At 39.5% G+C, this 16,275-nt stretch overlaps 1 protein-coding gene across 3 annotated transcripts; it reads left to right on the plus strand.

Moving 5' to 3' along the window:
• The first annotated feature begins 486 nt into the window (after window positions 1-486).
• Window positions 487-16,056, plus strand: FBXL21P (F-box and leucine rich repeat protein 21). Of its 3 annotated transcripts, none has more exons than XM_038186530.2 (7): window positions 487-627; window positions 6,800-6,899; window positions 7,580-7,720; window positions 10,085-10,522; window positions 11,991-12,113; window positions 12,469-12,640; window positions 13,708-16,056. In XM_038186530.2, the coding sequence occupies exons 4-7, from the start codon at window positions 10,163-10,165 to the stop codon at window positions 14,349-14,351; spliced, it is 1,299 nt and encodes a 432-aa protein (XP_038042458.1). In that variant the 5' UTR covers window positions 487-627; window positions 6,800-6,899; window positions 7,580-7,720; window positions 10,085-10,162; the 3' UTR covers window positions 14,352-16,056. The 3 variants fall into 3 exon arrangements, with proteins under 3 accessions (XP_038042458.1, XP_027324321.1, XP_027324322.1); XM_027468520.3 differs by lacking the exon at window positions 487-627 and adding an exon at window positions 3,910-4,068; XM_027468521.3 differs by lacking the exon at window positions 487-627 and adding an exon at window positions 3,910-4,068 and having other exon boundaries at window positions 6,804-6,899.
• The last annotated feature ends 219 nt before the right edge of the window (window positions 16,057-16,275 follow it).

Raw genomic sequence — 16,275 nt, forward strand, 5'->3', positions numbered from 1 at the left:
CACCTCAAATGTATTTATCAGAACATAGCAGAACATAAGTGGGTAAAGCCATTTCTGTGGACTTCATTACTCAAGTCAGCCACACTGTGGTATTTACCCAAGAGCTAATGACATAAGAGATCCGAATCTCATAATGACAAAACCTCATTATTCTTTTAAAAATTATAGCTCTATATGAACACCAGCAAGAAGAAACTCAATTAGCTGGCAATACATTTTTAAAACTTCTTGGATAATATTCAAACTGAGAATCAAATAATCTGTTTTATGGATTAGGGAGGCATTCACCTATCAAAAGTGCCAGGGCCCTGATATATTAGTAATAGGTATAAATGGTTCTGAGCAGCCTCACCTGGGGCTCACCCCATCCTTATCCCAGAGCCCATTTAAGCTCAGCCCCTTGCTGAGGGAGCTTTTTTAGCCTTGTTGGAGGAGTAATACTGGTCTGTAGCTATGGTACTGCTATGCTTCTGGCTGGTCTTGGGTCCTGATGCACAGCCTGGCTTTGTGTCTTGGTATTGCAGCGGTGTCATTCCTGATATCAGATATCTTGGGTCTGTCTTATTACCAGGTGTCTGATGGTGTGGGTTCATGGTTGAACCTGGCTGCTATCTTCCTGGGCTGCAGGTAAGGTCCCTGCCCAATGGCCTGTGATGTCTTCCCAGCAAGCCCTTGCAATGGTGTGACTGAAAACATGTTCAAAAGTTAACAATGGAAAATCTGGTCTTTGCTAGATAAGTTTTTTGTTTTTTTTTTTTTTTTTTTTTTTTTTTTAAAAAAAAAAAAGATTAAACCACCTTTGGACCAGTGGTATACCAAGGGAATTGAGCATCTCTGCTCTACTTAATTTATTTGCAGACAAGTTAAAAACTAATAATATAATATGCCCTTGGAATGGCTCTCTGCAGAGGAAGTAGTGGGAGTATCTGTTGATATTCTTCTGGTGCCTGGTTTGCAGTTCAATGGACAGTTTTAGTTGTACCTATTATCAACATTGAAAGATTTATGTTTGGGTAGTACATGCACAAAGACAGTATATAATTGCCAATGTATTCAAAACATAAAATGATAGAATTACAATGCAGTTGGAATTGTTTCTGATAGTGATTTGTACGTATTTCTTGAAAGACAAGAGACGATTAATGTATTTCTAAAAGCTTAGTGTTCTCATAAAGATTTGTCAATATAAAACCATGTTTTACCTCTTTCTTACAAAGGAAAGCAGTTGTAAATAAGTGATCATTTTTGCTTTTACTTCAGATTCAGTGTGGATACTCTTATAGAAGAATTTAGGTGATTTCTGTTCCTGTAGCAGGTTGTCTTTTGTTGCCTGTCTGTGAACAGCTGGTGTCTTGTAGTTGCTCACAAGCCTCCAGCAAACATGACATACTAACCTACTTCTTGAGTATGATTGTCAGTTGCTACTTCAGTTTGCTCAGTTAGGTTTTAAATCATCAGAATTACATTGTTTGATTGTATAAAGTCTGAGTATTTAGCTTTTAAATTAAGAATGATGTTAAAGTGACTGGTTTGAATACATAGCTCTTAAAGTTAAGTTTTTCAAAGCAGGAGCTACAACAAAGTATTTGGCTTAGCACACTGATAGAAAGGCAATTACTTTAGGTGGAAAGCTTGACTGACTCTGAGTATCTGTCAGGATGGCAATGGTGCTGGTTTGGCAGAACTTCAAGACCCTGGCACCACTAGCCTTCTCCCTTGAATGTGGTCTTTCAAGGCAGTAAGTGTTTAAGCATGAGTATTCTTTGGTCATGAGGATTTGTCTGAATCATGGTCATAAATGGAAATGAAGCAGTACTGGTATTAAAAGAAGGAAGTTCTGCTATGAAATTCTGTTATGTTGAAGTCCAAATATATTTTTTAAAAAGTTACTAGATAAATTCCCTCATCCAAATCATCAATAAAGATAATAAAGAGGATGGGCCCCAATATTGACCCCTGTGGAAAACCACTGGTGACTGGTCGCCAGCTGGAATATTATTGATGATCAAAGTACAGAAAGTATATTATGAAATGTGTGAATACTATGAAAAGTATTCCTGTAAGTATTATAAACTTGAAATGAGAGCAGAATAACTTTCTGTAAACTCTCCTCTAGGAGAGACAACCACAGAAGAAAGGCTAAGCTTGAGTTTGAGTGGTTGGATGATGTGGGCAACCCATAGTCATGCATTCAGAGAAGGAGGGCATCCAAAGATGCAGTCTGCCTCCAGTTTTTGCATTTTCTGTATGAGATGAAGGGTCTGGAGATCCAAGCAGCAGCTCTGCACTAGGCCCCTATTTGGTATCTGGAAGGCAAGGAGGATGTTGAAACTGCTGGTGTTTGCCCATGTTTGTCCAGACCAGACTTTTTTCCATATGTAACTGCAAGAATTTTACTGCAATCATGTATAACAATAAAGTGCACAGGTTTCTAAACTACTCTATACTTTTTTGAAGTCATATCTCAGATCAGAAGAGGAAACTCGTCTACAAAGAAAGTCTCAAAGATTAGTTTATATCAATCTCAAGTGCATTTGAACCTGTTCCTGTACAGCAGCCCGAAGACTATTGGCAATGCACCAAGAAACCCACGACTGTTGGATTTAGATACTAGCTACAAATCCCCATTAATCTCTGTTTACAATCTATCCTGTCTTACTGTCTATGGGTAATAACTTGGGAACTATATGCTTTTTGGTAGCAGGTTTCAATGAAAAATCAGTTTATAAAAATACGCTGAGAAGAAGAGACTTAAAATTATCCAGAACTCAATCTGAATTCCCCTAGGGTCTGAATATAATAGTCAAGAACCATATACATGGGGAGTTTCTGGTAGTTTTTCTATATTCATCTGATTTTTAAATGTGCAGTGGGTTTTGGCGTTCTACTCAGTGAATTTATTCGGTACTTTGAAGACATCACAGTCACTGAATGATGAATTTTCATCATTTAACATGTTCTTTTTCCAAGTTTTCAGATTGGCTTGGAAGAAATCATGTTTTGATATCACAAAGGGTTGCATTTTGACAGCTCTGCTGTTACAGAAGCAGATAAAAATCTACCACTGAGATGTTTCATGTATGTTTAGCATTATCTCTTCATAAAATGCTAGAAAGGTTTGTTATTGGCTAATTATTGCTCTATGCAAGAGCAAGGAAACCTGTTCTTGCAGAGTTTTGTAGCGGCTCGTGATAAATTTAGCATGGTTGATATAATTACGATCACAAAGAAACACTGATTAGTACAAAGCTGTATGTACAGAAAATCTGTTTATTATGATATAGGTCTTGAACAAAATGTCTGTTTTTGGCATCTCCCATTCAGACATGACCCACCAAATCTTTGGGCCCTGTCAGGGCAGCTTGAAGAAGCCGGATTCGTGTAGCAAGCAGCAGAACGCCACACTGTTCATAGACCCTTTTTGTCTGCTGGATATCTGAGAAGCAGTCTGTGAAATGTGCCCACGCTCAACCTCTTGTTGAGGCATAGTTATTTAACTTTGGATGGATGAGCCAAAGCTTTTCTGGGGGTGGCAGAAGTGGATGGCCATACAATGGGTGTCTGTCACTCCTGGGCGATTTTTGGGCATCTGTGCCCACGGACAAGTCCCTCACTGTGGCACCACAGCACCACTTCCCCGAGACTTGCTGTCAACGGAGCAGGGCAATGCTATGCCTGGATCAAACAGCTGCCTGAAAGGCCTGTAGGGTTACTGAGGGACAGAACTGTTCTGGCTGAACAAAGAGGCGACGATACATATACTTCAAGTCAGGAAAAAACGTGAAAATCGAGGGGTAAACGCCACCCCACCCCATTTTAGCCGCGGGACGAGGCCCGCCTGGGCACGAAATGGCGGCCGCCGCCATGTGCCTGCCCCCCGCGCATGCGCCTGGGGCCGAGGGGCCGGGACCGGGACAGAGGCAGGGCCGCCCCCGTCCCCTCCCCGCCTCGTCCCTCCCCTGCTCGGGCGGCGGCGTGCCCGGGGCGCTCGGCCGGCCGGGAGGCTTCGGGGCTCTGCTTCGCTGCGCCTGGGCTCGGCCCGGCCCTGCCCGTGCGAGGGAGGCGGCGGTGAGCTGCGGGGAGAGGGGGGCGGCCGGGGCCGGGCAGCCGCACGGCGCCTCTGAGGGGCTCTGATGGCTCCCGAGCTGTGAGGGCTGGCGGTGAGGGGCTGCGGGGGCAGCTCCGGGAAGGGTTTCCTGCATATCGCATAGAGGATATAAGGAGGGAAATAAAGGGGGAGGTGTGTGCTGGGTGGGCGCCTGCTCGAGGGGGAGCCCTGCACAGGGAGCTGGGGCTGGGCTGGGGGGTGTCGTGGGGGTCTCGGGGCTGGGCGCCCGGAGGGTCTTGGTCCCACCTAAAGAGGCTAAAAAGGGTGTTAAAGTCGGCACGGAACACCTACAGCAAATCTGGGGGAAGAATATTTATTGATAATGTGTGCTTTAAAGACCTGGGAGCTGCAGGTGTGTCATCCTGTAAAGGAGGGGGTAGGCTTGGGGTCTGCTCGTTATACCATTGCTGGGGAAAAGCTGCTCGAATGTGGGTGGTTTTATTTTAAAAACTGCATTAATGAAACTTCAATAACTAATTTTTGTCACCTAAGTAACACAAAAAATGGCAATATGATCGTATTTCTGAAGTTAAAGCTAATGCAAACAGTAAATAAAGATGTTCAGCTGAACAGTGCTACTTGCAGGTTTCTGAGGTTTTGCCATAAGCATATTCAAAAGTGATAAATGCCCTGAGAGAGAGGCTCAGTTTGAGAAAGATTAGGATCGATTAAAAAATACATCTTGCTCAGAAGCACAGCTGCTTCCCACACTCACCCATAAAAAGATTGCTATGCCCGAAATGAAGAAAAAAGCTTAGTCTTTGACTTCACTGCACTGAATGACTACACTTTCTGAAAGTTAGGCTTGAAACACGTTTTTGATCTCTCTTTTGAAATGCTGATGCTCAGCAGGTGGGTGTGAGGCTGTGCCAGCAGCCTCCCAGTGCTGCGTGCCTTGGGTGCGGTGTCTGCCTCTCCTTGCCCAGACAGACGCCAACTTCTGTACCCTCCTGAGAGGGTGGCCTTGTTACCAGCATTGAAATGGGGCTTCCTGAAGACATTTTTATCAGTTTGACACTTATTTCAACTGTTAAGGGCAGATCCATAAACTTCCAATTCTTTTTAATCTCTATTAAAAACTTCTTATAGTATTTTATTTTCTTAATTCTATTGAGCCCCCTGGTGTTGAGAACTGCAGGTAGAATCCAGAAATACATGAAAGCTGCTAATTCTTTGTGGCCTGAATCTTTGATATGTTGGGCTTTTTTTTTTTTTTTGACTGCTATTTTAGCATGGGAAATAGCAAACAGCTGTTTGCTAACTGAGCCACTGCTGACCGCTTCTTGGGAATCCCCTGCTGAGACCCCTGTATCATGGGAGAGATTTGAAAGTCTTAATTTTAGCAGAAGTTTGTGGTTCTGTTACCAGGACAAGCTGATGAAACAGTGATTTAACTTGAACTTTTCTGGATCCCTGTTGAATGCGTGGATATGGATTTGTTTTAGTAGGATTAACGTGCAGCTGTGCAACGTACTTGATCACAGTATATTAAAGAGTTTGTAGAGGAAAGCAGCTGTATATGGTAGTGTACCAGTATTTGATACTGAGCTTGACACAAATTTGAATATGAACAGACCTCATCAGTTTATCAGAATTTATCAAAGTTCAGCAACTGTGCTGCTGTTGTTTACATTTGATAATAATTTGGGCAGCTCTGCCTTAGGCTAACACATCGCTGTTATTTACCTAAAAGCTTGCACACGCATCTTTGATTAAATATTTTTTTATTGTTATTATTCCTGCTTAGATTAGCCAACGTGGTTTATGCTCCTTTGAATGGTACTTGCAATCTTGGACATTTACAGGAAGAAACATCATTAGACTGTGCGTCTGCTTCTTGCTTGTTTGTTAACAAGACTTTTCCTGATGTTTTTAATGCATTATCTACATTTTTTCTGCTTTTACCTGTGAAGTAAAAGTATCAATTCCATCGGGAATTGACAAACAGCATGAACAGAGGTAGGGGGCTTTTAACCAACGCACCCCAGGTGTGGTAGTTGGTGACAGACCTGCCAGGTCGGACAGGCTGGCACTTGCTTTCTGGGAGCTTTTGAACAGGGAGGAGGCTGCAGGCTGGGTGGTTGGTTACTGAGGGACTGCAGCTTCTGTCCTGCTCTTTGCACGTGGGACTGTGTTTAGGGTGGTGACTTAAGGCTGCTGGCACGAGTGGTGGTAGGAAGCTGTGCCATGTGCCAGAGGAGAGAGTGTCTGTGTTAGGTCATCTGCCACATAGATCTGCAATCTGATAGACAGCCGTGCACAGCCTTGCCAAGGAACAGAAAAAGGCAGAAAAGTCTGCGTTTTTTTTTCTTACTCTGTTTTCCATTACTTTTATAGTATGTTAGTAGTTACAGGCAGCGTTGTTTACCAAACTATTAACGGTAACAACAATGCAAATATTGAATAATGTACTGTTTACATTGTGCTGCTGAGCAGTACAAGGTGAATGCAGTTACAACACTTGTTTCCCAGCTATTTTACGCTTTACCTGACGGCACAATTCTATCAGTAACACAGAATTTGCAATGCGGGGTAAACTACTTTGTGTTATGATGCCTTCAAGCATGTTCATATAAGGAAGAGAATGTATAAATCATCGTCCATGTATTTTCCTATTATTTTGTATAGGAAAAAATATTATTCTTACTAGTCTTTTTTAACTAATAAAGATTTTTGTGGTGTTTTCCCCAGATAGGAGGGGAAAGCAGACAGATGCTTCTGAGTACCCCATGGCCGCAGCTGCCTCAGTTCACTCATTTATTGCCTATTGTAACTTGGAAGCATTCTTCAGGTAAGAAAGGTCTTCAAAGTACCCCATGTGGGTTATAAGCATACACTTATTGTACTTCTGTGTTAAATCTTGAAATTGCATCTTGTTTTTTTTAACTCTTAGTTGTGTTATTTATGTGCTCTGGTGATACATGTCATTATAAACCTACCTTTTGTGTGTTAGACATTGACAGTAGTATTGTAAATGAATTTTAGATTTCTTAACGTGCCATGCAGAGTTAGCAAAGGATGTTCAGCTCACTGTACTGCACGACGTGTAGTACCTGTCAACTGTATGTACAATAGGCCACCGAAAAATCATATTTTTAACTATTATGTTTTTAGTAATCTACGGGTATACAGTGAGCTGGAAAATTTCTTATTTGCTACATAACTTCTTAAATAACATACAAGAATTCGAAGCTGTATCTGCATTGCATAAGAGCACTGTGGCTAAAATTGTTGGTAATGCCAAAACTAGACATGTGCCAGCACTTGCACCTTTCCATTAGTTAAATGATAGCTTTCAGGTGACAACATTGGGCAGAACCAATTTCCTTTTTCACACTTACTATTTCCCTATCTGACTTACAGCATTGAGTGCACAGTTCATCTCGGTCTTATTTCCAAAGCTGCACTTGGTTCTTCCTCTGGCTCTCCCAGATTTTGTTTTTATCTATTTTTTTGTCAATGGCTTTGCAGGTCAGTTCATCTTTTGGGACCCATCACTGCCTTCTGGTTAAGGAATCCAAGCACACGTACAGGATGACTCAACAGTGGGATGGATGTTCAGATACCAGAAAGGTGCTGGTAACTTGACGGGAACTTCCACATTCTTTGGAGGTATGTGTGTATGTAAGCCTCTCATTGAATGCTACCCTGTTTATATCACAGGGAAGTATAATTTACTTAATTAAGTTCTAAAATAGACACAAACATAATCCTACATGCTCTTCCTAGTTTAAGTATTCAAAATGAAATAAGCATTCACACCTTCACAGTAAATGGTAGGTCTTTGGCAAAACTTTGTGAGACCTTCTGGACCTTCTTTTCGACTTCGTATCCTACAGTGAGTAATACAGTGTAATTTTGCCTGTTTTAAAAGTACTGCAGAATAGAATACTAAAAATAGAATTTCTAGGGTTATCTGTTTTAAAGGGACGTAGCACCAAGAAAAAATTATGGCTTCTTTTTATCAGGGAGATTGTGTGTATTATGTATGCCTTGTCACATCCCTTTGTTCTTTTGGAGTGGATGTGCTGCATCTCACGTAATCTCATCTATAGCCTGGCCTGTGGGTTAGGGAAGGGTGCCCTTTCTGGTGCTTCTTAGATGCCAAAACCTCTTTGTGGGAGCCAGAACAGTACCTGTAAAGCTCCAAATGAGTTTCAAATAAGAAAGTGAAAACTTTGTTTTTTTTTTCCTTTTTTTTTTTTTTTTTCCAGAGATGGCATGACAGTAGCAAAAGTGTAGAGAAGCATCTTAGACAACAGCATTTGTTAAGTTAACGTTTTTTTGGGTCAGGACTTCAGTTTTAGGTAACAGCTAAAATTTTAACTCCTCCTGAGGAGGGAGGAGGATTAAAAAATTAGCAGGTATTTGACTCAAACTAAATTTAGCATGGCTACCATTAACTAGAAGAGAGAGTTATGTAATTGTTGATTACCACATCTGCACATAATGCTTTGGAACGCCCGTTCATTGTGTGACTTAAAGCATTGAAAGTCATAAAACATGGTCACGTAGGTGTTAATTTGATAAAATTATCTAGGAGCAAAATGCAAGCTCAGCATGAATAAACATCTTCACTACCTAAGTAACACTAATGTACTATTTAGAAATACCGCTTTGTTTTGCAGTGGAATATGTTGAAATAAAGGCATAACACTCTTCATTCTCTCTGAGTTGCGGCCTTTTCCCACTTGTTGTGTGTAAGGCATGTGTCTTACTCAGGAGAGAACAGATTCAGTTATTAAATATAATTTAAAGGGTGTTCCTAGGTTATCCCTCAGCATCTATGAGTTGTCTCTATTATAAATGGAAGCTTAAAGAGACTAAGGTGAAGATATCTGAAGACTGCTGGAATAAATTCTTTGGTGGTTGAGACAATTTAAGAGGATAAACAGAAGTGAACTTGATGATATGAACAGCACTTAATTTTCTAGATTCTTTCCCGCTTAGACGATGTACAGGCTTTTCTTTCATAAAAGTGGATTGTTACAGTCATATCAGAAATGCCAGTAGCCTACAAATCAGGATGCATCAGGGAAAGATAACTGTCAAATAAACTCTTAATAGGGTAGTTTGTACTGGCAGGTGTTCTTCCCCCCACCATAATGAGATGTTATGGAAAGCTTTCATTCTAGATGTCAGATCTTTTATTTCTTAATATTTCTTTATCTAATTTAATGTTTACAGAGGGGGGAAATAATATTAAAGGAAATTAAATCCCAGAAAAAGTGTGCCATGAGGGTTGTCATGGAAAAATGGTTCAATTAAAAAAATGCAATGTGTTCTGTTCTCTTTTCTGCTCTTCTCCGAGCTCTGACTCGTGTGGCAGAGGTTGTTCAGTGCAGTAGAGTCGTGGAGTTTGCTGTGTTCTGGGGTCACTGTTTCATGCTGAAAAACAGCCTGTGAACCTCACTTTGCCCTGTTTTCCTAAGTGGCCCCTAAAGCTTGTGTTCACTGTTAGCTGTACAAACACCTTTTCCTGTGCTTGGCCTGTGTGTGTGGTTTTGTTTTTTTTTTTTTTTTTCACCCTTCAAAAAAAGTTTATGGAGGGGGCGGGCAGGACTTCTAAATTGGATTCTTCTGGATACGTGTTCAAAGTTCATTGTTGCTTAAAGGGAGTTGTTATGAATTGGCTTCCGTATTTGACAGAATTCTTGTAGTTCGAGTTTAAACTTAAATGTACAGAATTTGCTCTCTTGCTGTTAAAACACTTTTTTCTACAAAATGCTTGATGCACCATGAAGTATTAACAGATGAAACTGTACTTTGTAAGATAAAAAGCTGTTTTCTCCAGATTCAAACCAAGTTCTACAAAATAAATGGTACTGCAAAGCAAGGTCCTTGCTAATTATCTATGCAGTAGATAAAGACATACAGACATAATGTTTTTCACAGCAAAATTTAAGTATAGCTTGTTAATAATCCATTATCTCTTACTGTTTCCACTTGCTGACACTTTTTTTTATTATTTTCTAGAGACCTACTGTATGTGAGAACATTCAAGAAATTTGTGCAGCTTGAGTACGTTGGATTATTCTAGTGCCTGAAACTTTCATGATGAAGAGAGCAAGGCAGAAGGTTGTGGTTGAAAATCAAATTCCTCAAACATCACAGAAAAACAAAAAACAGAAAACTTGCTTTGGTGAATCTGACCCCCTTGCCCCGGTGGACTGGGGAAGCCTTCCACACCATGTTATTCTGTGCATTTTCCAGTTTCTACCTTTAGTAGATCGAGCCAGGGCATCTTCTGTTTGCCGAAGGTGGAATGAAGTTTTTCACATCCCAGATCTCTGGAGGAGATTTGAATTTGAACTTACCCAGCCGGCTACTTCTTACTTAAAGTCTACTCATCCTGATCTGATTCAGCAGATTATCAAGAAGCACGCTGATCATCTGCAGTACGTCAGCTTCAAGGTAAAGTCTCGGATGAGTGGAGCCTCGTTTCATTGTGTTGCTGTGCCTAATGTATGCAGCTTTTCTGTTGGTTGGCTGAAGTCTTGTACCTGGAAAGCTTTATATTTAAAAACGCAGCTATGCAAAAACTTACCACACATGCACGCTGTTTCCGATTCTACACTTTATTCCCCAAAAAGTAAAGAGAGAGTTAGCATTATGTGGTGTAGCACTGAAGATTGAATGATATGTTCTAAGAATATCCTGCAAAGTTCTTGTGAATCAATGTTGGTGGCAATCTGAGTGAGTAATCAGTAGATTGTGTGGATAAACGCTTCTTACACGTGGAAGAATTCGAGGAAGTGAATTTAAATCTTACATGCACAGCCCTATTTTGCAAAATTATACAGTGAGCGGAGTATATCTTGACACTTTAGAACTCATGTGAATAGGGGAGATATGTTGCACAGGCAGGCACGTGTACACTTAAGGAAGAATGAAGTAACAGTAAACTTGATTTTAATGAAGGCTGAGTTTGTAGTCTCAGGACTGCATAAATTCAGGCTGCTTTTGTTTGAGTACTTAGTGTGGTTCACTAATAGTTTATCTGAGAAGATAGTTTCAATTGCAGGTGCTTTGTTAATGTTTTACAGTCACTTCTCCTTAGCAGAGGTCATAGTTCTAAGCTGTGAAGGAAAAGAAAAAGAAAGGACTGATATATTAAAGCTAAGATTAAAATCTGAAGCTTCTCTTTGTCAGCAGATTTAGGAATTCTACATTTGGAGATACTGATTTGGTTGTGTAGCAGCACATGGTTAATCAGTTAAGTACCTGTAACTTTTACATTTAATATAATTTATGGTAATACAGTGGCAATATCATGTCTATTCGTGCAGCTTGTGTGCTTTATCAGGCTCTTAAGATATATCTTCAAGTATCAATGAAAAGCTGTCTCATTTCAGCTATCAGAGAAGAAGGAGAGATGAAATAGTGTTTCGTCCAAAGTTAGTCATCAGTTTTACACATGATCTTACAGATGAATTGGAAATAAGTTAATTATTCAAAATGTGAAGCTGTCGTCCCTGCAGGGAAAATGGATTACTGTGTTGGAATATATCTAGGCCTTCTCAAGTCTGTCTCTTTCTGCTCTAAAATTCTGGAATTGGCATTTAAAGTACATACATACCGCTGTCTGTCATACCTGCTCTAAGTTACGTAGGAAAGCATGAAGTTATTTGAAGAGAAGGTCTAGATCTGAGCTGTCTGTCCATACTGAAAATAACCATACTTGAGAATATTTTCTAACAGAAACCTTCCTGAACTCTCTTGTCGTGAAATTTCTAATTAACGTTATTTTTTTTGGTGTTGAATGAAACCTGGTACAATACAGCTTGAAGTGGTAGTGGACTGTGAAGTCTTGGGTATTATTATTGCTGTTTTCTAAAATATAGTAAAGAATGACTTAATGCTTTTTAATTTGCTTTTGTAGGTTGATAGTAGCACTGAGTCAGCAGAAGCAGCCTGTGACATCCTTTCTCAGTTGGTTAACTGTTCTATCAAGACATTGGGTTTGATTTCTACAGCAAAACCAAGCTTCATGAATGTCTCCAAGGTAGTGTTCTATAAACTGCTTTTGAAAAGTGTGACTTAAATGTTTTTCAAGAAAAAGTAGTGAACTCCTGATTACTTTAACCTTTCCACCGTGTCCACTTTCCATTGTTATACTACAATGGGAAGATTGAGTGTATGGTTGACTACTGAATGTAAAGTTAATTTTTGTGACATAGCAGCATTTAAAAAAAAGCAAAAAACAAAAACACTAAGGTAAGCATTTGTGCTTTACACAAGAAAGGGGTTGCTTGGGAAGTGATGATTGTACTTTCTGCATAAGCAAAACCTGAGGTTTAGATGAGGTTCTGCTTATCTTTCATGAGACTTTTCTTCCCTCCTCCAATTTATCCAAACAGGCTCATTTTGCTTCAGCACTTACTGTAGTTTTTGTAAACTCCAAGTCTTTATCATCAATCAAGATAGATGACACACCACTTGATGATCCGTCCTTGAAGGTTCTTGTTGCGAACAATAGCGATACTCTAAAACTGCTAAAAATGAGCAGCTGTCCTCATTTATCACCTGCTGGTGAGTAGTGAATATATATATATGAATAATATGGTAGGATAGCAGTATAAAACAATAGTTACGACCTACTTTTGAAGCAATTATTCATCTACTATGTATAGACAGTTTATATGTACAGCTTTGTAAACTTAACTGGTATTTTGTGGAAATGCACGTGTAAAATCCCAGACCCGTGGATCAGTTATTAGTTGGTGGGATGAAGAACATGAAAGTGGTCATCTTTTTGCAAAATTCCATGAGTTTAATTTAATGAGCAAAAATGTTATACTTCAAAGTTTAATAATAAAAAAAAGCTTAAAGGGTATATGAATTTTAAGAACTGGTAGTGAAAGAGCAAGAGTCTTTGAGTTTCTGTAGTGCCCTCCTGTGTCCAGATCTGGTAGTATAGACTTGCTCATTTAAAGTACTGGTTGGAGAATGGCTCGCTCCACTTACAGGCACTAGAAAATGCAGGCTTGCTGTAAAGCTCAGAGGACCGTTGAGTCCCTTCTCACTTATTTCTTACATGAAATCCCCTTGGAGCTAGGGGAAGGGTGTGCTGGTCTAGTCTCTGTCCTGTATTCTTATCCAGAGTCCACAAAAGGTGATTTAATCTGTGTACTCTGTTCCAACAGATAAAGAGCAGTGTGTTGTTTATGTCATAGTCTATGGAAAGATTTAACTGTTAAACTTAGCTGCAGGTGGTCATTTAAATAGAATATTCAGATAAATGCTGAAAGAATGAGCATTGGGGAAGGAAAGGGAACAGTGGCAAGTTCACCTGGATCTTACCTGATCTGAATTTCCTCTTGCTAAGGAAATTCTGGACAAGAAAAGGCAAAGAGGAACCAAAAAAAAAAGCATATCCAAGATAAATGTGACTAACTAGGTTTACTTCTATTACTGTTAAGTATTTGTGGCCAAAATCCCACAAAAGGATGTGGATATCTAGAACTTTATGTTTTGCTTTTTTTTGGATATGGTCATGAATACTCAAACGAGTAGAGTTAGTAGTTGCTCGAGCTTTGCAGCAAATAACTTTTCTGTAAAACAAATAGTGAATATAATTCTTTTTGTTTGTTTCTCAGGAGTTCTTTGTGTTGCTGATCACTGTCATGGACTTAAGGAGCTGGCTTTGAACTACTACATATTAAGTGATGAACTGTTGCTGGCTCTTTCAACTGAAAAACATGTTGACCTTGAACACCTTCGCATAGACATTGTGAGTGAAAATCCTGGACAAGTTGAATTTCACACCATTAAAAAACAAAGCTGGGATGCTTTTGTTAAACACTCCCCCAAAGTCAATATTGTGATGTATTTCTTCTTATATGAAGAAGAATTTGATGCTTTCTTCAGAGAGGAAACTCCTGTAACCCACCTTTACTTTGGTCGTGCAGTAAGCAAAGCAATGTTAGGTCGAATTGGCATGAATTGCCCAAGGTTAATTGAGCTGGTTGTGTGTGCTAATGGACTTCAGCCTTTGGATGATGAACTTATTCAGATTGCTGAGCGCTGTAAGAACTTAACAGCCATGGGACTTGGTGAATGTGAAGTAACTTGCAGAGGTTTTATTGAGTTTGTAAAGGTGTGTGGAGGCAGGCTTAACCAGCTCTCTATAATGGAGGAGGTACTGATTCCGGATAATGATTACAGCTTAGATCGACTTCATTTGGAAGTCTCCAAACACCTCGGAAGAATGTGGTTTCCTGATATGATGCCAACATGGTGAACTCTCTTCATCAGTGGATAAACAAGTAGAAACACGACGTTACTTTCTATGCAAATAAAGAATTTAAAAAGGAAGTAGGAAAACGTATTTTCAGATTTGAGTTTTTTACCTTGTGAACATCTAGTAGTGTTACAGCAAAATATTCAAGAATATTAATGGTATTTTGAAATAGAAACTGGATTAAGTGTACTTAACACTCCTGAAGGTATGCCTGTTGTTTACAGGTGCTTCACCCTTCAGTTAACTTAGGTTTCTCTGAGCTCCAGTTCTTACGTTCTATTTGCATTAAGTTTTTTTCCATGTGCTTTGTTAGTCTTTCTTTAGCAGTCAGGAGCAAATGTTTCTCCTTGAGCAACTCAAACTTTATGGGAAGCTGCATACAACTCGGAGTTCAGGAAGACTGTTTTTATTTGCCATGATGTTTTATGCAGCTATTTTTCAAAATATTCTTGTTATACATAAAAAAGCTTGTACATGAAAATCTTACGCTAGTCCAGGTTACTCAAGTCTAGCATAAAGTTCTGCTGGTGTATTAAAATGTTGTGGTAAATAAGCTTACGCTACCAAAAAAAGTCTGAAAGATTTTAAATTGCACTTTAGCTAAACTGGTAGAGCGACTTAAACTGTAGAGACAGCATTGTACAGTGCTTTATTTTTCTATCTTATGCTTTTAGTGGATGGAAAAAAACATTGTGTTAAAGTTAGTGAATTTAAAAGTTCAGTTGTAGATCGCTTGGAAGAGCAGCAAAGTGCTTTGGAAACAACCAGAGTATACAGAATGGCTTCTGGGTTTGAGTATCTTCTGGGTTTTGTATCTTTGATTACAAAGGTTGATGTCTGAAGGCTGTTCTGGACTCTGATTAGTCAGAGATAAGAAGGATCCCATAAATGTGGCTAGTGAGAAGGAAGGATTGGGTGGAATATAGCTGTTTTTAATCACTTTCTGGAATTAAGGGTTTAGAGCATTTCAAAAACTTCTTTGCAAGTTAGAGGCCAAAATGGCCTGTGGTAGTCTTAACTTTCCTGCTGTGCTGTCAGCCCTGATTTCTAGAATGTGTATTGCTGGAGGTAATACAGAAATTTTTGGTTCAGGAGTGATTATGAGGCTGTTTAATACTTGTTATTTTCTTTTGAGGAAGAAGACTGACTTTACTTTTTTTCCACCATGGAAACGAATGATGAGCTGATGTGAACTAGAGTATGTACATGTATTTTTGTGATGACATTTTGCACAGTTTGTAAACTGAAATGCATTGTATATATTTTTTTCCTTACTTGTTTTCACACTGTAGTTCCCATTCCTGTTTGTAATGAAAGTCTACATTTAATGTAATTTAATTTACTGTTTTTTGTCACATCAGAGAAAGAATCAGTGTCTCCCACAGCTATACCTTTTTTTTACTGTAAAAAAAAAGGCTAAAGGCCTCCATTGTATGGATCAGAATGTTCTTGATTTGTTCACAGTTACAAGCTAAAGGAATTCAGGCGATACATAATGCATGGCTGAACCAATAATGCATTACCACTTGTTGCACGATTGAAGAAAGAAGCATCTGGTTCTGCTTACTAACACCTATTACTGAAGCACCTGCTTTGTAATCACAGGGATCGAACAAAAGGCAGGTATTTCCAAATGCTACCTGGTTTAAGATGCGTGATTTGCTGTAACTGTAAACATAATAAACTGATCTAATACATGCGCTGATATTAGACTCCTGTCTGTCTGTGTCACTGTTCGTCCTCCCTTTAGGTAGGGTTCTGTCCTGCAGGAACTTGACAGTCCTAGAGAGGCAGCAGAACTCTTGTCAGTTATAGAAAATTTCATGTTCATGCCTCAAACTGTGAAATGAAACCTGGATAAATCTTGTAGAGCACTGACAAGTTCTAGAGTCCTTTGTCTGTAGTCAACCTAGCAGAATTACTG

The sequence above is a fragment of the Anas platyrhynchos genome, chromosome 14 (genome assembly GCF_047663525.1).
Source record: "Anas platyrhynchos isolate ZD024472 breed Pekin duck chromosome 14, IASCAAS_PekinDuck_T2T, whole genome shotgun sequence".
Lineage (NCBI taxonomy): Eukaryota > Metazoa > Chordata > Aves > Anseriformes > Anatidae > Anas > Anas platyrhynchos.

What these genes read in the sequence shown, in the direction of transcription:
- FBXL21P (XM_038186530.2), top strand. Translation starts at nt 10,163, where the DNA reads ATGATGAAGAGAGCAAGGCAGAAGGTTGTGGTTGAAAATCAAATTCCT. An exon ending in TGCAGTACGTCAGCTTCAAG is followed by an intron (nt 10,523 to 11,990) that starts GTAAAGTCTCGG and finishes TTGCTTTTGTAG; the next exon opens with GTTGATAGTAGCACTGAGTC. An exon ending in TCCTCATTTATCACCTGCTG is followed by an intron (nt 12,641 to 13,707) that starts GTGAGTAGTGAA and finishes TTTGTTTCTCAG; the next exon opens with GAGTTCTTTGTGTTGCTGAT.